The sequence below is a fragment of the Desarmillaria tabescens genome (genome assembly GCF_030435595.1).
Source record: "Desarmillaria tabescens strain CCBAS 213 chromosome Unknown EV420scaffold_7, whole genome shotgun sequence".
Lineage (NCBI taxonomy): Eukaryota > Fungi > Basidiomycota > Agaricomycetes > Agaricales > Physalacriaceae > Desarmillaria > Desarmillaria tabescens.
Genome location: NW_026848306.1, coordinates 514544 through 533240, shown reverse-complemented (window position 1 = coordinate 533240; position 18697 = coordinate 514544). Strand labels below are relative to the sequence as shown.

The 18697-nt window shown below is 47.3% G+C and overlaps 6 protein-coding genes across 6 annotated transcripts; all 6 read left to right on the top strand.

The window, feature by feature from the left end:
- Positions 1 to 546: 546 nt before the first annotated feature.
- On the top strand, positions 547 to 2431 carry EV420DRAFT_1638539 (Alpha/Beta hydrolase protein; the record flags this gene model as incomplete). Its single annotated transcript, XM_060476844.1, has 12 exons — positions 547 to 715; positions 773 to 947; positions 1004 to 1072; positions 1121 to 1278; positions 1329 to 1366; positions 1424 to 1489; positions 1550 to 1657; positions 1712 to 1743; positions 1797 to 1980; positions 2033 to 2228; positions 2282 to 2340; positions 2393 to 2431. 12 exons carry the CDS (start codon positions 547 to 549, stop codon positions 2429 to 2431), a joined length of 1293 nt encoding a protein of 430 aa, XP_060334923.1.
- Positions 2206 to 3315, top strand: EV420DRAFT_1519146 (uncharacterized protein). The gene is made up of 5 exons (XM_060472094.1): positions 2206 to 2340; positions 2393 to 2452; positions 2507 to 2609; positions 2641 to 2754; positions 2806 to 3315. The coding sequence occupies exons 3-5, from the start codon at positions 2587 to 2589 to the stop codon at positions 2840 to 2842; spliced, it is 174 nt and encodes a 57-aa protein (XP_060334922.1). The 5' UTR covers positions 2206 to 2340; positions 2393 to 2452; positions 2507 to 2586; the 3' UTR covers positions 2843 to 3315.
- An 821-nt stretch (positions 3316 to 4136) lies between these two features.
- EV420DRAFT_1638538 (Alpha/Beta hydrolase protein) lies at positions 4137 to 6403 on the top strand (the record flags this gene model as incomplete). Its single annotated transcript, XM_060476843.1, has 12 exons — positions 4137 to 4305; positions 4363 to 4537; positions 4593 to 4661; positions 4711 to 4869; positions 4917 to 5071; positions 5121 to 5265; positions 5322 to 5334; positions 5379 to 5567; positions 5623 to 5818; positions 5872 to 5945; positions 5982 to 6040; positions 6091 to 6403. The coding sequence occupies 12 exons, from the start codon at positions 4137 to 4139 to the stop codon at positions 6401 to 6403; spliced, it is 1716 nt and encodes a 571-aa protein (XP_060334921.1).
- A 1759-nt stretch (positions 6404 to 8162) lies between these two features.
- On the top strand, positions 8163 to 11086 carry EV420DRAFT_1760889 (Alpha/Beta hydrolase protein). Its single transcript, XM_060480641.1, has 12 exons — positions 8163 to 8670; positions 8732 to 8906; positions 8963 to 9031; positions 9081 to 9241; positions 9292 to 9329; positions 9391 to 9445; positions 9501 to 9628; positions 9683 to 9714; positions 9766 to 9949; positions 10001 to 10196; positions 10252 to 10711; positions 10760 to 11086. Exons 1-12 carry the CDS (start codon positions 8502 to 8504, stop codon positions 10794 to 10796), a joined length of 1704 nt encoding a protein of 567 aa, XP_060334920.1. The 5' UTR covers positions 8163 to 8501; the 3' UTR covers positions 10797 to 11086.
- An 843-nt stretch (positions 11087 to 11929) lies between these two features.
- On the top strand, positions 11930 to 14614 carry EV420DRAFT_1099085 (Alpha/Beta hydrolase protein). The gene is made up of 14 exons (XM_060465818.1): positions 11930 to 12386; positions 12444 to 12618; positions 12674 to 12742; positions 12792 to 12949; positions 12998 to 13035; positions 13085 to 13139; positions 13193 to 13320; positions 13371 to 13402; positions 13455 to 13638; positions 13690 to 13885; positions 13939 to 13997; positions 14055 to 14113; positions 14163 to 14411; positions 14458 to 14614. Exons 1-14 carry the CDS (start codon positions 12218 to 12220, stop codon positions 14492 to 14494), a joined length of 1608 nt encoding a protein of 535 aa, XP_060334919.1. The 5' UTR covers positions 11930 to 12217; the 3' UTR covers positions 14495 to 14614.
- A 1353-nt stretch (positions 14615 to 15967) lies between these two features.
- Positions 15968 to 18259, top strand: EV420DRAFT_1638535 (Alpha/Beta hydrolase protein; the record flags this gene model as incomplete). The annotated part of the gene is made up of 14 exons (XM_060476842.1): positions 15968 to 16136; positions 16190 to 16367; positions 16435 to 16503; positions 16553 to 16710; positions 16757 to 16794; positions 16844 to 16898; positions 16952 to 17079; positions 17130 to 17161; positions 17214 to 17397; positions 17449 to 17644; positions 17709 to 17716; positions 17819 to 17877; positions 17927 to 18172; positions 18223 to 18259. The coding sequence occupies 14 exons, from the start codon at positions 15968 to 15970 to the stop codon at positions 18257 to 18259; spliced, it is 1557 nt and encodes a 518-aa protein (XP_060334918.1).
- Between the last annotated feature and the right edge of the window lie 438 nt (positions 18260 to 18697).

Genomic DNA, 18697 nt, shown 5'->3' with positions numbered 1-18697 from the left:
TGCCATTGGGTTTTTTATCTCTCCCTCAGCCAGAAGTCATTTCCTCGCAAGCAAGAAACTTGCCTCTCAAACATGAAGGTACAAAAGTATCCTGCTGCTCCCTTTGCCCATTCATTCCGCGTAGTAATATCTATTCATTCCGTCAGTTTATCTACATCCGCTATAATTTGCCACGTCTGCTGTCCCACCTAACTTGGCCTGACACTCCCTTTGCATCTGGAGTCCCAAACTACCTCTGCAGATGCTATTAGCCCGAACCAGTCTTCACACACCGATTACCTTTACTGGATCACTGGCACGGCTGGTGGTCGATGTGAGTCAGCTGCTTCGTAAAGTTTTCCCTGCAACATGTATCTGCCAAGAGCTGAGATGAGAAGCCCCGGACGCCTTCTGATCGTGAACAGCAGAGGAATATAGATTTCTACGATGCTTGGAAGCTTCTTGTCGACAGGGAGATGACATGACGAATGGTTCTCGAATGCACGCTGCATATATAATCAAAGACGTCGGACAAACCGTCTCGTCGTCTCCCCAGCTCCCACCAGAATGCTACTTCCAGTTCTTCTCCTCATTGTTGCCTCAGTTCTCCAACCCTGTGGGGCGCAGTCTACTCCGGTGATTGACCTTGGATACGCCAAATATCGTGGAACATTTGACCCGGCTCGATCCAACAACACCGAATTTCTTGGGATACGATTCGCGGCACCTCCTACTGGTGCGCGATCTGACGGCCCTTCCTATGTGGTGCCGTTACCGATGTACTTCTATTTAGGTTCTTTAAGGTGGCAGGCACCCCGAACGCCAGACTTTGTAGCGGGGATACAGAACGCTACCGTAGAACCACCCACATGTCTTCAAGCCACAGAAGGCAGAGGGTCGAGCAATACTTTTCCTGCCGATAAAAGAGACGCCCCTGCTTCAGATCCTGAAGATTGTCTTTTCTTGAAGTGAGTTACGGACATGTTCTGGTATATATTGTAGCTGTTATTTATCTTGTTCTCAGCATATATGTTCCTGGCCAGCCAAATCCTCGCAAGAACCTACCTGTCGTGGTATGGATACATGGAGGAGGGTATGGTACTTTATTCTTTATTGAGGAGTCTATTGAGTACTACAACAGGTACATTTCTGGTGGCGCCAATGGGTTTTCTGGGAACGACCTAATCCGCGAAGCCGGCGGCGGCGTCATTGCTGTAGTAATCCAGTATCGCTTAGGTCTGTTTGGATTCCTAGCTGGAAAGACAGTGAAATCACATGGCGCGTTGAATGCCGGTCTTCGTAAGTTCTGTATCTCTGCGATTGGGCTCTCACTGATATTTATGAGGCAGTCGATCAACAATTTGCACTTCAATGGGTCCAGAAACATGTGAGCTGCCTTCTTCCTAGCGTTTGTTATGCAGTCGTACTTACCTACCGCTCGAAGATCGCCAAATTTGGTGGGGATCCCAGTCGAGTCACTATCTGGGGTGTATCTGCTGGCGAGAATTCTGTGCTATAAACTATCACGTCCCAGTCCAATCGTGTTTCAGGTGCTGGCTCTGTGATTCAGCAAGTTATTGCCAATGATGGGAGAACTTTCCCGTCCTTGTTCAGAGCTGCGATAACAAGCTCCAGTTTTCTGCCTTCGCAGTATGCGTATAATAATGCCGTCCCGGAGGTTCTGCGTCTCTCTCAGTTAGAATTATACGAGGTGCTAACATGTATGTTCCAGTTTCTGTACAATGCCGTGGTGTCAAGGACGAAGTAAGTGGTCGAAATTGTAACCTGTGAAATTGGTCTTTAAATTTTCGCACAAGTTGTACCTCTGCAGCCAATTTGCTGACATGCCTAAGAGATGCAGACGTAAATCTTCTTGAACAAATCAATAACGACCTTTCTTTGAGCGCGTTTTATGGTACCTTCGTATTTGTACCAGTTGTTGATGGTCATTTCATAAAGCAAAGGCCAACGCTAGCTTTTCTGGAAGGAAAGGTGAACGGTGTAAGTTTGTGGCCTTTTGTGGAGTTCGGTTAATTTCTGATCATCTTTAAAGGAGGTTCTCATGTCTATAACAAACACAAATGAGGGGGGACCATTCGTCGACACCAGTACCGCAGGCACCGTTCAGGTTTCTGAATACCTGACACAATTATTTCCGAATTTGAGCGATCAGAATCGTGCCGTTGCCGTTACAAAGTATTCTGGTCTCGGAGCTCCCATCGAGCAGGTCGCCGCCATAATGGGAGAGAGTATGTGCGGTACTTGTATACTTAACGTTATTTTCTAACAATCGATGTGGCAGCCATATTTGTTTGTCCTACGTATTTCTTGCTTCGCGCTTTCAAAGGGAAAGCATTCAAGGTAAGTTTAGCGATGCTCCGACCGCAGTGATGTTGAGTACTCATATGCTTAGGGTCAATTTGCAATTCCCACCCGGCACACACGGAAGTGATCAGGCTTACTACTTTCCCTCGTATGTTTATTTCCGAAACATGCGGCATTATTTACGTTCTCATTCATTCTGCAGTAGGAATACAAATGGTGTTCCCCCCTTCAGCAATACCTGATTTCGATAGAGCGTTCGCCGAGTCTTTCCTTGCCTTCGTCATGTCTCTGGATCCCAATGAGACGTTCGAGCCTACTATTACACCTGCCTGGAAGCCAGTTTTCATTCCAGAAAGGACATCAGGTAGAAATGCGCTTCAACAGAACGGAGACCGGTGATCCCGTGGTATCGCCCTTTAACACGCCGGAAGATTTGCTTGATCGATGCTCGTAAGTACCTGCACCTGTTCCGTTTCTTGGTCTTTTTCACATTTCTCTTAGGTTTTGGCAAAGTGTAGGGTCCGAAACAGGGCAGTGAATGTCATCGGTAAAGGTCGTTATTTAGTTAGTCGTACCTATGGTGCGATGCCATAAGCGATCTGTTCTAATTAAACATCACCAATATCCCTCCTGGACCGTACTCTGAACGCAGGGGAGCACACCTGGAATGCATAGGGTATCATGTCGGCAGGACTTTCGAGGTCTAGTATAGATGAGTGCCATTTTGCAGACGATGCATATCAGTTTTGCGCTGTATGGGTAGAGAATCTTGTCGTCTCGTGCACGCAGCGAGAGTGGTTGACTGTGGACTGCGGCTTTCTCCCAAGTAGTGATCACAAAAGTGATCCCGCTCGGCACATTGTCATACAAGGTAAGTAGCAGGAAGGCGACATCAACAGTTCGTTGCTACCCGATGGAAAAGGTGAGCGAACGTGGGTCTTGTGATGCAGAACCGTCTACGCGGGCCGGCCCGAGGCAATATTAATAGCTCTCCGACTAAATTGTTCCGGCTATTTGGCTGAACAACCCTTGACAACTTGTAAGAGCTTCCGGACACGAATACTTTAGGATCTTGTTGATTGACCTTCACTGCTTTCATATAGTATTAGAAATGATATCTCTTCATGCCTCGGTTGCTCCGATGACTTCGTGGACTCTCCTTTGAAATTTTCACCGTACTTCTCGGTCTGGCGTCTACAAGACTCGCGTTTCGCGCCCCACCCGCTTTTACCCTTGTAATTCATAGCTGTTTAGGTGCGTTCATCTGCCACATCGCATCTCTAAGCTGATACTAGTGTAGTAGTCGTCAACCTTCCGAACACCTGGCATATTGGTTGGTGACGCTTCAGTCTCCCTTTAAGCCTCCCTTTTATCAGGTTTTGTCTCTCTCTCTCTCAGCAGGAAGTAGGCTCGCAAACAAGAAACCCACCCTTTGAACCCGAAGATATAAAGTGTCTTGGCATTTCTCTTCTTGGCTTAAAATTTTCTTTACATCCCGAGTCTCACTGCCTCTGTAGGTATAATCAGCCTGAACCAGTGCACACATCATATCGATTACCATTACCTGGGTCGCTGGTGCCACTGCTGGTTGATGTGGATCAGCAGCTGTGGCGGGACACGTAAACTCTTTACTGCGACTTATATCTGGCAAAAGCTAAGGTGAAAAGCCCCGAACTCCTACTCCATACCAAGAACAATATAGATCTATGAGGCTTCGAAGTTCCTTGTCAGAAGGTAGATGGCATGACAAACGGTTCTGGAATGCGCGCTCCATATATAATCCGATCCAAAGACGTCGGACAAAACGTCTCGTCTTCCCAACTACCACCACAATGCTACTTCCGGCCCTTCTGCTTATTATTGCCTCAGTATTCCAACTCTGTGCGGCGCAGTCTACTGCAGTGATCGACCTCGGATACGCCAAATATCAAGGAGCATGGGATTCCGCTGGATCCAACAACACTCAATTTCTCGGAATACGATTTGCGGCACCTCCCACTGGTGTGTAATTTGACGGTTCTTCCTGTGTAGCGCTGTTCCTGAAGTGCCTTTGTTTAGGCTCATTGAGGTGGCAAGCGCCGCGAACACCGGACTTCGTTGCGGACATACAGAACGCTACCGCGGAACCCTCCGGATGTCTTCAAGCGGGATTCGGCAGGGCTTCGAGTAATCCTTTTCCTACCAGTAAAAGGGCCGCCTCTGCTGCAGATTCCGAAGACTGTCTTTTCTTGAAGTGGGTAACGGACATGCTTTGGCGTCTATCTTAGTTGGTATTAATCAGTTCCCAGCGTATACGTTCCTGGACAGCTCGACCCTCGCAAAAGCCTACCTGTCGTGGTATGGATACATGGAGGAGGGTATGATGCCTTATTCGTTATTTGAACAGTCTATTGAGCGCCGCAACAGTTACGTTTCTGGAAGTGCCAATGGATTTTCTGGGAACGACCTAATACATGAAGCTGGCGGCGGCGTCATTGCCGTAGTCATCCAATATCGCTTAGGCTTATTTGGATTTCCTAGCTGGGGAGTCAGTGAAAGCGTATGGCGCATTAAATGCTGGCCTTCGTAAGTTCTCTGTCATTGCGATTGGGGCTGTCGCTGAGATTTATGAGGAAGTGGATCAGCAATTTGCACTTCAGTGGATCCAGAAATACGTGGGCTGCATTTATTCTGACGTTTGTCGCGCAATTTTTACTTACCGATTGCTTGAAGATCGCCAAGTTCGGTGGGGATCCAAGTCGAGTTACCATCTGGGGCGTGTCTGCTGGTGGGAACTCTCCTTATTCTATTCGTATTCTTACTTAATTGAGTTCTAGGTGCTGGATCTGTTATTCAGCACATCATTGCTAATGATGGACAAACTTCCCCGCCTTTGTTCAGAGCTGCAATAACAAGCTCCAGTTTTCTCCCTTCGCAATATGCGTATAATGATGTCATTCCAGAGGTTCAGTCTCTCCGCCAGTTAGACTTATACGAGGTACTGATATATATATTCTAGTTCTTATACGATTCCGTAGTGTCAAGGACGAAGTAAGCGTTCCCAATTGTAGTGACATCGATTTCTCAAGTCTTAGACAAGCTGTACCTCGGCGGCCAATTCACTGGCATGCCTGAGAAACGTCGACGCTGACGTTCTTGAACAGATCAACACTGACCTTTGTAATAGCGGTTTTTTTGGCACTTTCGTATTTGTACCAGTTGTCGACGGTGATTTCATAAAGCAAAGACCGACGTTAGCCTTGCGTGATGGAAAAGTCAATGGCGTAAGTTGGCTGCGATGTTTTGGGGGCTTCAGCTGATACTTGATCATCTTTCAAGGAGGTTGTCATGTCAGTTACAAACACTGATGAAGGGGGGATATTTGTCGACTCAAGTACTGCTGGCACCGTTCAAGTTCCTGAGTATCTGGCACAGCTATTTCCGAACCTGAGTTCTCAGCATCGCGATATCGCCGTTACAAAGTATTCAGGTCTTGGAACTCCAATCGAGCAGGTCACCGCCATAATGGGAGAGGGTACGTGCGGTACTTATATACTTAACGTTATTTTCTGACAATCACCGTGGCAGCCATATTTGTTTGCCCTACGTATTTCTTGCTTCGTGCTTTCAAAGGAAAAACATTCAAGGCAAGTTCGACGATGGTCTGACCGCAGTAATACTGAGTGTCAGATACTTAGGGTCAATTCGCAATCCCACCTGGCAGTCATGGGAGCGACGTTGCCTATTACTTTCCTTCGTACGTTTGTTGATACAGCACATTTAGTTCTGGGCTTATTCATTCACCAGTACGAATGCGAACGGCGTCCCCCCCTTCAACAATACCGACTTCGATAAAGCGTTCGCCGAGTCCTTCCTAGCCTTTATCATGTCTCTAGATCCGAATGAGACGTTCGAGCCAACTATTACACCGTCCTGGGAGCCATTTTCGTTCCAGCAAAGTCATCAAGTAGAAATGCGTTTTAACCGAACAGAAGCTGGCGATCCCGCCATAATGCCTTTTACCACACCGGAAGATCTGCTTGATCGATGCTCGCAAGTACCTGCACCTACTCCGTTTCTTGGTCTTTCTCACGGTTCTTTAGGTTTTGGGAAAGTGTAGGGTCCGAAATAGGACAGTGAATATCATCGTCAAAGGCCGCTATTTAGTTGGGTATGTCTGTAATCTTTTGTCTGCAGACATCAGCCTTTCCTGCTCCCCGTCGAGATATATTCTACATGGTCGATGTCTCTTCTATGTAATGAATACGCGCTATAGTGGACAACAACATTCGACGCGTCAGGAAAACGGTACTCGCATTGTCACGCACATTATACAGGAATTACTGCAAACGACTGGCAATATTGCAAGATAATCGGGTTCTCAGCTAAATTTCGGGAAATAACCCGGTCTTTGGTGACATTACAGGGAATTACCAGGTAATACCGAGCCCACCTTACATGCCATAGCGAATACTGCTCTTCTAACGACATGTACGAAAGACGTTTCGAGTATAGCCAGGTGGTCTTTCATTTAAGAACTACCACGGGACAAGGGATATGTAGAATCCTCTACATTACGGTTCTACACAGCAGACTTATTCCACGAAGATACGCTACCACTACGCGGCCACATGAGTAAAATGTAACACTAAAGAAAAGTCGAAACAACGTATAACGGGTGGTAATAAAGACCGGATTGAATCTTCATACGGTCACTACGCGTTCCTGATGACTGGCCAGACCAGCAGAAGTGATCCATACGGTATGCACGCTTAGCGCGACGACCCGAGAAAAATTTGCGGCGTTAGTCAGATCGGAGTAAGAACTTACCATGGAGCCGGGAGATAAAAGTAGGATGGCTTTGCTACGTACGCGCCGAAAGTTGATTTGCTAGTACATTGCAGAAACGGGAGCGACCTTATCGACAGTTAGGGCCATCCTAAATATGGTCCAACTTGAAGGGGGCTGTATGATGGCCGTACGTGCAAATGCGGTAGGAAGGAAGACGTTGAAGAAGCTGAATCCCTCTACGCTTGAAGTTAACACGCTTGCCAGTTGACCTTTACGTGATGCGCCGCGGCACGGCTCTCCATTTATAGCTGCGGAGTTTAAAATGGACGGCCTGGCGTAAACTACGGTTGGCCCACTGCATTGATAATATTATACTCGAGCATAAATAACTTCTTCCACCACCATCGCATCCCATTCCCGGCTTCAGGAGTTCCCAAATCGACATAGTGTACAGCAGCAGCGTCCACATTCTCTGAGCTCAGGCTCAGCTTGGAAAATAGCTACAGCGTTGCAAGCAAGTCCTTGTCCGTCCTAGGTTTTTTGCTTGTACTCATCTGATTTGACAGTTTCTGGGAGGTATCAGCCGAGACTTGTCAGTGATATGGGTGCCATTCAATAGCAGACCTGAGGAAGTGTTATCACCTCACATATGTCAAGTCAGTATTCCCAAAATGACAGAATTTCAAAACATTGGTTTTACAGAAAATACCATTCCCAAGCTCCAGCGGAAGCTCTTTAACAATATGAAGTAATAGACAATGTCCAGGATGCAATACTGCAAGAGTTGTTCCCGGCCGAATTCCGGAACTTTTGGAAGCCGTTGGTTGAAGCGTCAGGCTTGGGATTGTCGCTTTGTCAAACATATTTCAAAGCGGGCCGGACGGCGAACGCGACTCAAAAAACCTCCTTCACCTCTCACTGCTCTGTGGATTCGACGTCAAGTACCGTTATCAGCCTAGACTGGTGCTCATACTGATTGCCATTACTGCTTCACTCGTGTGGCGACTGGTTGCCGTGAATCAGCGGCCATGGCGGGGATATGTCGACTTTGCCTCGCGGCGATGCATGTCCGCCCAGGGCTAAGATGAAAAACTTCAGGGACATAGATTTCTAACAATGATTCGACTTGTCAGCAGTTGATGTCATGACCGTTACTCTGAGATCTGCTCCGCATAAATAGTCAAAGCCGTAACACAGAGCACGTCGTCTTTACCCCAACTACCACTACAATAGTGGGAGTCAGAGTGACCGATTATGAGTCGTAATCGTCATCATAATCGCTCTGGCTCTGACCGTGTACCGATTACGGGTAACGATTACATTGACCCGAGAATTATGTAAAGGGGAGGATCCATAATCGCCGTTCATAATCGGTGCCATAATCGTTTTCATAATCGTCCCATAATCGTTTACTCTGACTCCTACTAATGCTATTTACGGCTCTTCTCATCATTTTTGCTTTGGTGCTGCCTCCCTGTGGGGCACAGTCAACTCCGGTAATCGACCTCGGTTATGCTAAATATCGAGGAACGTTCAATCCCGCTGGATCCAACAACACTCAGTTTCTCGGGATACGATTTGCGGCACCCCCTACTGGTACGTGATCTGAGGACTCTTCCTATGTAGAGCCGTTCCCAATGCATGCATCTCTATTTAGGATCTTTGAGGTGGCAAGCACCCAGAACACCAGACTTTGTGGCAGGCATACAGAACGCAACTGTAGAACCCTCCGAATGTCTTCAGGGTGGAGTGGGTGCAGCTTCGAGTAATCCTTTTCCTGTCGGCAAAAGAGCCGCCCCCGCACAAAATTCTGAAGACTGTCTCTTCCTGAAGTGGGTAACGGACAGATTATGGCGGTTAACTGTAACTGTTACTCATCTGTTCTCAGCGTGTATATTCCCGGGCAACTCGATTGTCGCAAGAACCTACCTGTCGTGGTATGGATACATGGAGGAGGGTATGATGCATTGTTCTTTGTCGAGGAGTCTATCTGACCCTGATTACAGTTACGTTATCGGCAATGCCAGTGCATATGGTACTGGGAATGACTTCGTCCGTGAATCTGGCGAAGGAGTTATTGCTGTGACTATCCAGTATCGTTTAGGCTTATTTGGATTCTTTGCTGGAGAGTCAGTAAAAGCAAATGGCATATTGAATGCTGGCCTTCGTAGGTTCTGTTTCTCTGTGATCGGGTTCCCATTGATATTTCTGGGGTAGTGGATCAACAATTTGCACTTCAGTGGGTCCAGAAACATGTGAGTCGCCTTTTTTCCAGCTCCCGTTTTGAACGCGTACTTATCGCTGATTCGCTCGAAGATCGCCAAGTTCGGCGGGGATCCAAGCCGAGTAACTATCTGGGGCGTATCTGCTGGTGAGGATTTCATGCATTCTATAAACTGTCGCATCCCAATTCAACCGTGTTCTAGGTGCTGGCTCTGTGATTCAGCACGTCATTGCCAATGATGGACAAACCTCCCCGCCGTTGTTCAGAGCTGCAATAACAAGTTCCAGTTTCCTCCCTTCGCAGTATGCCTATAACGATGTGCTTCCCGAGGTACGGTCTCTCCACCAGTTATAAATGTACGAGGTGCTGATATGTATTTTCTAGTTCCTATACAATTCCGTAGTGTCAAGGACGAAGTAAGCATTCCCAATTGTAGCATGACACTGATTTCTCAAGCCTTAGACCAGCTGTACCTCGGCAGCCAATTCACTGATATGCCTGAGAAACGTCGACGCAGACGTTCTTGAACAGATTAACATTGACCTTTGTAATAGCGGGTTTTTTGGCACCTTCGTATTCGTACCAGTTGTTGATGGTGATTTTATAAAACAAAGGCCGACAATAGCTATGCGTGAAGGAAAAGTTAACGGGGTAAGCTGACGGCCCATCTTTGGTCCTACTTCTGTCTGATTATCTTTCAAGGAGGTTGTCATGTCCGTTACCAACACAAATGAGGGAGGACTATTTGTCGACTCGGGTACTGCAGGCACTGTCCAGGTTCCTGAATATCTGACACAGCTATTTCCGAACCTGAGCGACCGCAATCTAGCCGTTGCCGTTGCGAAGTATTCTGGTCTTGGAACTCCAATAGAACAGGTCACCGCTATAATGGGAGAAGGTATGTGTCTTGTACCGATATGATTAACGCTGTTTCCTAAGTCTCGTTGCGGCAGCCATATTCGATTGCCCCACTTACTTCTTGCTTCGCGCTTTCAAAGGGAGAGCATTCAAGGCAAGTTCCACACTATTTAGATGCCGTGATCCTGATTCGGTACTCAGGGTCAATTCGCAATCCCACCTGCCAACCATGGGAGCGACATTCCTTATTACTTTCCCTCGTACGATCACTTACAAACGCGTTCAATTCAGTTCTCATTCATTCTCTAGTATAAATGCGAACGGCATTCCTCCCTTCAACAATACCGACTTCGATAAAGCATTTGCCGAGTCTTTCCTTGCCTTCGTCATGTCTCTGGATCCAAACGGGACATTCGAGCCGACTATTACGCCTTCCTGGGAGCCGTTTTCATTCCAGCAAGGTCATCAGGTAGAAATGCGATTCAACAAGACAGAAAGTGACGATCCTGCGGTATTTCCCTTTACTACGCCGGAAGATTTGCTCGATCGATGCTCGTAAGTGCACCTACTTTATTCTTTGTTTTTTTCCTCATTTTTCTTTAGGTTTTGGGAAAGTGTTGGGCCTGAAATAGGGCAATGAATATCTTCGTAAAAGGCTGTTAGTTAGTTAGACATGTCTGTCATTTGTTGCCCAAACATATCACCTTCAAGATGTAATGCCAGTGAATACGTGTCGTGGTAGCTACTATGAACAGTGATCTGGAAAAAGGTGCCGAAGTCAGATGTAAATGCTGGCCCCCATAGTCGGACGTCCCTACATAGGTGGCCGTACTGGCATATGAATGAAGTAAATTGATAGAGGGAGGTGTAAGTACACCTGGTGCACTGTCTCGTCATAAAAAGTGTTTTCAACGACACTGACACCTGTATCTTTAATGAAGTGCGAGAGTTTAAAATTCACGGATGACCCGCGCCGTCGAAATATTCTCACGGAATGTTAGCCACGAACAGTCGATGACCCACAGAAAACGCCTGAGGATGGTAGGCCTAGGGCTTGTAGTTGAGCAAGACCCGGGTTGATTTTGTTCGGGATTCACGGTCACACCGGCCCGATTTTTCCGAGCACCGTTTCTCGACGACGACGACGACGTGCTGTAGTGAGCATCTTTTCAGGGATTGTGGTCTCCAAGGTGGGTGCGAATATTATTATTGCACCCTCGGTATAGCTCAGAGACACATTTCAGGCAACGTCCCCTTCAAGTTCGCCCGTCGCAGCATCTTCCAAATCTGATTGGATGTCCAGCTTTCACAAGCTATTACGCTGGAAGAACATGTTCGTGGGAGCCGTGTTGGGCCAGAACAAATGGTTAGCATGGGGGGACTGAACTCATGGCATGATGGTGAGTATTTCACTACCGTAGTGGTAAGTAAGGCTACCGGTGTCCAACGGAGGGAATGTTTTCTTGGTTTACAATATGATAAGCTAATACATTGCATAGATAATTGCGCAAGGCATCGGTATGCGACCAATGCTCATCGTTTTTGGGACGGTATTGTTTGACAGCTGTTTGCATTCTTCATGAGCTTATTATGGGTACCAACCCCGGAATACGATACTACGATGGTTGTTCCCGGCCCAACTTCGGAACTTTTGGAAGCTATTGTTTTTTCTTTTAATTCAAAGGGGACGGCAGACGCGACATGAAACTTCACCTCTCACTAAGTACTCTGCGGGATTCGGCATCCAGTACTGCTATTAGCCTCAGCCAATGCTCACAGCGATTACCATCACTCCTTCACTAGTGGACTGCTGGTTGCTGTGATCTGTTCTGGTGGGGATCGTGGCCTCTTAGAATTTTCCTTGTGACGTATATCTGCCAGGGCTAAGATGAAAAGGCCCTGAACTTCTACTTCGGACCGAATCCGAATCCGAGACCGAGAAAGACAGAGCGATATAGATTTCTGAGGACGCTTCGAAACTCCTTGTCAGCAGACAAATGGGATCTTGCATATATGCATATATAGTCAAAGACTCTTGTCTTCACCCCAACTAGCGCTGCAATGCTATTTCCAACTCTTCTCATTATTCTTGCCTCAGTTCTCCGACCTTGTGATGCACAGTTGACTCCGGTCGTTGACCTCGGATACGCTAAATATCGGGGAACGCTAGACCCCGCTGGATCCAACAATACTCAGTTTCTAGGGATACGATTCGCTGCACCCCCTACTGGTACGTGATTTGAGAAAATTTCCCATGTAGCGCTGTTCCTAAGGCACCTCTGTTTAGGCTCGTTGAGGTGGCAAGCACCCCGAACACCGGACTTCATTGCGGGCATACAGGACGCTATTGCTAACCCCTCCGGATGTCTTCAGGGTGGAACTGGTGCAGCTTCGAGCAATCCTTTTCCTGCTAACAAAAGAGACACCTTTGCGGCAAATTCTGAAGATTGTCTTTTCTTGAAGTGGGTCACGGACATATTCTTGTGTCTACTGCAACTAGTATTTATCTGTTCTCAGCGTGTTTGTTCCCAGGCAGCTCAGTTCTCGCAGGAACCTACCTGTCGTGGTATGGATACATGGAGGAGGGTATGATGCATTGTTCTTTGTCGAGGAGCCTATCTGACCCTGGTTACAGTTATGTTACTGGCAGCGCCCTCGGGGCCTTCGGGAATGACCTAATCCGTGAAGCTGGCGGCGGAGTCGTCGCTGTGGCTATCCAGTATCACCTAGGCTTATTTGGATTCCTGTCCGGAGAGTCAGTAAAAGCACATGGCACATTAAATGCTGGCCTTCGTAAGTTCTGCATCTCTGTGGTGGGCCCCACTGATATTTATGAGGCAGTTGATCAGCAATTTGCGCTTCAGTGGGTCCAGACACATGTACGCACCTTGCGTTTGTTTTGCCATAGTACTTACCTGCCGCTCGAAGATCGCCAAATTCGGTGGTGATCCAAGCCGAGTTACGATCTGGGGCGAATCAGCTGGTGAACCCTATGTGTTCTATGAACCATCATAATCTAATTCAGTCTTGGTTTAGGTGCTGGCTCTGTTCTTCAGCAAGTTATTGCAAACGATGGGCACACTTCCCCGCCTTTGTTCAGAGCTGCAATAACAAGCTCCACTTTCCTCCCTTCGCAGTATGCGTTTAATGATGTCGTTCCAGAAGTTCGGTGTCTCTCTTAGAATTACGCGAAGTGCTGACATGTATATTCTAGTTTCTGTACAACACCATCGTATCAAGGACGAAGTAAGTCCCCCGATTATAGTCCATGACATTGATCTCTGAAATTTTATGCAAGCTGTACCTCGGCAGCCAATTTGCTCACATGTCTGAGAAATGCGGACGTAAATGTTCTTGAACAGATCAATGTTGACCTTTGTAGCAGCGGGTTTTTCGGCACCTTCGTATTTGTGCCAGTCGTTGATGGTGATTTCATAAAACAAAGGCCGACAGTGGCCATGCGTGAAGGGAAAGTTAACGGTGTAAGCAGATGGCTAATGTTTGGTTCTACAGTTGTCTGATTATCTTTCAAGGAGGTTCTCTTGTCCGTAACAAACACAAATGAGGGGGCACCATTCATCAACCCGGGTACTGTGAACACCGTTCAAGTTCCAGAGTATTTGACCCAGCTATTTCCGAACCTGAGCATTCAGAATCGTGACATAGCCGTGACAAAGTATTCTGGTCTTGGAATTCCAATCCAGCAGGTCGCCGCCATAATGGGAGAATGTATGTCTTGTACCTATCTAATTAATGCTCTTTCCTGATTCTTGTTGTGGCAGCCATATTCGTTTGCCCCACTTACTACTTGCTTCGCGCTTTCAAAGGGAGAGCATTCAAGGCAAGTTCAACGGTGCTCTGACCGCATTGATATTGAATACCATATACTCATTGGCAGGGTGAATTCGCGATTCCACCTGCCACTCATGGAGCAGACGTCCATTATTACTTTCCCTCGTACGGTCACTTACGAACACGGTCAATTCAATTCTCATTCATTCTCTAGTATAAATGTGCCAGACGGCGTTCCCCCCTTCAACAATACTGACTTCTATAAAGCGTTTTCCGAGTCTTTCCTTGCCTTCGTCATGTCTTTGGATCCAAATGAGACATTCGAGCCAACTATTACGCCTTCCTGGGAGCCATTTTCGTTCCAGCAAGGTCATCAGGTAGAAATGCGATTCAACAAGACAGAAAGTGACGATCCTGCGGTATTTCCCTTTACCACGCCGGAAGATTTGCTTGATCGATGCTCGTGAGTGCTCGTACTCCATTCCTTGATCGTTCTCACCTTTTTTCAGGTTTTGGGAAAGTGTTGGGCCTGAAATAGGACAATGAATATCTTGGTTGAATATCATTAGTTAAACGTAGCTGTAGCTTATTGCCTAAGCACCTTCAAGATTTCTGCCCCCACCGAAGCACTCCTCTACGCCATGAATATAGTACTCATTATGGTAGAAAACGACATCTGAGCAATGAGCACTGAAAATCAACTGCGGCAGATCATCCTCAAGTATCTGATCGTTAACTGTTCGTTGCTGACATGCTTTGGGAACAATTCTGAGACATAGAGTAGCAGTGGATTTAAAACTCCATGCTTCACTAGAAAAGACAGGCGTCACATTGAAGACGCATTTTATGACAATTAGGCGCCAAGTCCTTCCACCAGATGTTTATACACTCGTCCTAATTAATTTAAGTTATTCATATACAAGTACAGCTTCGTGTGTAGTGACGTCCGACTGTGGAACCGGCATATATCTGGCTTCTGCATCTTTTTCCAGTCGCTTGGATCACTTACCCGTTCGTAGTAGAGCAGGCCCCGGAGATGGTCACATGCCCGGTCGCATCGGCCCGATTGTTCCAAGCGCCGCTTGTCTTCGACAACACAGCGCTGTAATGTACATCCTTGGTACATCCTGTATGGGCCAGTGAGATGGGATCTGGTGAGACAGGCTGCCAGAGCCTGTATAATTTTGGCGTCTCACTGGTCAAATCTACGTTTCCAGGTAGTCTCCCCTTCGCCTGCTGCTGTATCTTCAAATTCTGATTGGATGCCTAGCTTTCAAAATTCACAGATTATTACACTGGAAGGTGGGAGTCATGTCGGGCTAGAATAGGCGTTTAGCACGGAGGGAGAACTCACTGGAATTTTTGCGAGTATTTCGCTACCGCAGTGGCAAGTAAAGCTGTCGGTGTCCCACGGCTGGGACATTTTCTTGTTTTACATTATGATAAGCTAATACATTGCACAGGGCAGAGATATTAGACAGCCAATGCTCGTCACTTTTTAGACGGTGTTTGCGTTCTTCAGCTTACAAGGCCCAACCAACCACAGAATACGATACTACGAGGGTTGTTCCCGGCCAAATTTCGGAACTTTTGGAAGCCATTGACGCGTCACGCGTTAGGATCATCATTTTTTCGAACTTGATTCTAAGCGGGCCGAACAGCAGACGCGACGTGAAACTTCACCTCTCATCCAGCATCCAGTACTATTACCCTCGGCCAATGCGCACGGTGATTACTATCACTCTATCTTTCGCCGGTGGACTGCTGGTTGTTGGGGATCAATTTCGGTGGGGTCTCATAGGATTTTCATTGCGACGTATATCTAACGAAGGCTAAGATGAAAAGGTCCCGAACCCCTACTCCGGACCGAGAATGACAGAGAGATGTAGATTTCTGAGGACGCTTCGAAACTCCTTGTCAGCAGACAAATGGCATGACCGGCTACCCTGGGATCGGCTCTGCATATATAGTCGAAGACATAGCACAAAACACCTGGTCTTCGCCCCAACTGCCACTACAATGTTGCTGCTAACTCCTGTTCTCATTCTTGCTTCAGTTCTCCTATCTTGTTGGGCCCAGTCGACTCCGGTCGTTGACCTCGGATACGCCAAGTATCGAGGAACATTGGATCCCGCTGGATCCAACAATACTCAATTTCTCGGGATACGATACGCTGCACCCCCCACTGGTGATTTGAGGGCTCTTCCTATGTAGCACCATTCCCAATGTACCTCTGTTTAGGCTCCTCGAGGTGGCAAGCGCCCCGAACTCCGGACTTCGTGGCAGGCATACAGAATGCTACTGCCGAACCCTCCGGATGTCTCCAGGCAGGGTCGGGTGCAGCTTCGAGCAATCCTTTTCCTGCTAACAAAAGAGACACCCTTGTTGCTCCAAATTCTGAAGACTGTCTGTTCTTGAAGTAAGTCACGGACATATTCTCGCGTCTATTGTTGCTGTTAATAACACTGTAATTTATTGGTTCTCAGCGTATATGTTCCCGGGCAGCTCGGTTCTCGCAAGAACCTACCTGTCGTGGTATGGATACATGGCGGAGGGTATGGTGCCTTGTTCGGTGTCGAACACTCCATCTGACCCTGATTTCAGTTACGTTGCCGGCAGCGCCAGTGGGTCTACTGGGAACGACCTAATCCGTGAAGCTGGCGGCGGAGTCGTCGCCGTGCTTATCCAGTATCGCCTAGGCTTGTTTGGATTCCTGGCGGGAGAGTCAGTAAAAGCAAATGGCGTGTTGAATGCTGGCCTTCGTAAGTTCTGTCTGCGGTTAGGCACACGCTGATGTGTATGAGGTAGTGGATCAACAGTTTGCGCTTCAATGGGTCCAGACACATGTACGCACCTCGCGTTTGTTTTGCCATAGTACTTACCTGCCGCTCGAAGATCGCCAAGTTTGGTGGTGATCCAAGCCGAGTTACGATCTGGGGCGAATCAGCTGGTGAACCCTACGTGTTCTATAAACCATCATAATCTAATTCAGTCTTGGTTTAGGTGCTGGCTCTGTTCTTCAGCAAGTTATTGCCAATGATGGGCACACTTCCCCGCCTTTGTTCAGAGCTGCAATAACAAGCTCCACTTTCCTCCCTTCGCAGTATGCGTTTAATGATGTCGTTCCAGAGGTTCGGTATCTCTCTTTGAATTACACGAAGTGCTGACATGTATGTTCCAGTTTCTGTACAACACCGTGGTATCAAGGACGAAGTAAGTCCCCCGATTATAGTGCGTGGCATTGATCTCTGAAATTTTATGCAAGCTGTACCTCGGCGGCTAATTCACTGACGTGCCTGCAAAATTCTGACGCAAGTCTTCTTGAACAGATCAATGTTGACCTTTGTAGCAGCGGGTTTTTCGGCACCTTCGTATTTGTGCCAGTCGTTGATGGTGAATTCATAACACAAAGACCGACAATAGCTATGCGCCAAGGAAAAGTTAACGGCGTAAGCTGATGGCCCATCTTTGGTCCGACTTCTGTCTGATTATCTTTCAAGGAGGTTCTCATGTCTGTAACAAATACAGACGAGGGTGGACCATTCGTCGATTCGAGTACGGCAGGCACCGTTCAAGTACCAGATTATTTGACGCAGCTTTTCCCGAGCCTGAGCGTTCAGAATCGTGACATAGCCGTTGCAAAGTATTCTGGTCTTGGAGCTCCAATCGAGCAAGTCGCCGCTATAATGGGAGAGTGTATGTGCTACTAGCACCTGTGTATTCAGCGCTGGTAGCTGTTTCCTGACGCACCTTGTGACAGCCATATTCGTTTGTCCGACTTACTTCTTGCTTCGTGGCTTCAATGGTAGAGCATTCAAGGCAAGTTCAGCGACACTCTGATCGCACAGATATTGAGTATCGTATACTTAGGGTCAATTCGCAATTCCACCTGCCACCCACGGAAGCGACGTTCCTTATTATTTCCCCTCGTACGTTCATTGACAAACGTGTTCAGTTGTATGCTCATCCATTCTCCAGTATAAATGCGAACGGCGTTCCCCCCTTTAACAATACCGACTTCGACAAGGCGTTTTCCGAGTCTTTCCTTGCCTTCGTCATGTCTCTGGATCCAAATGAGACGTTCGAGCCTACGATTACACCTTCCTGGAAGCCATTTTCGTTCCAGCAAGGTCATCAGGTAGAAATGCGTTTCAACAGAACGGAAACCGGCCAACCTGCAGTATTGCCCTTTACCACGCCGGAAGATCTGCTTGATCGATGCTCGTGAGTGCACGTACTCCATTGCCTGATCTTTCTCATGTTTTTTTTTTCAGGTTTTGGGAAAGCGTTGGATCTGAAATAGGACAATGAATATCTTCGTTATTTAGTTGGACGTGTCTGTAATTTGTTGCCAAACGTCATTTATTCAAATCAAACGTCGACCTTCTCTTCTACCTGTCGAAGCACATTCTAGTCGGCCGACGTTTCTTCTACATGGATACACACTGTAGTGGAAGACGGACCGACTGTGTGATCCACCATACCACCTGGACCGTACGCTGAACACGACAGTAATGAAACACTATAAAAGTCAAATCAGGCAATGCAAAGCACGTTTTCCCGGCTGGCAGGGTTGCGGTTCCTCGCGTCGAATCCAGCATACACGGCAGGATAGTCGTGTGCCTGAAGGTGAGCGAGGATAGGAATGATGAGGTAGGATGATTTTCTGTTCCTGGTAACCGTGCTTACGAGCAGATTGTCGCCGTCAAGAGTGTAGGTATGATAATGTAGGGGATGGATTCTTCCATC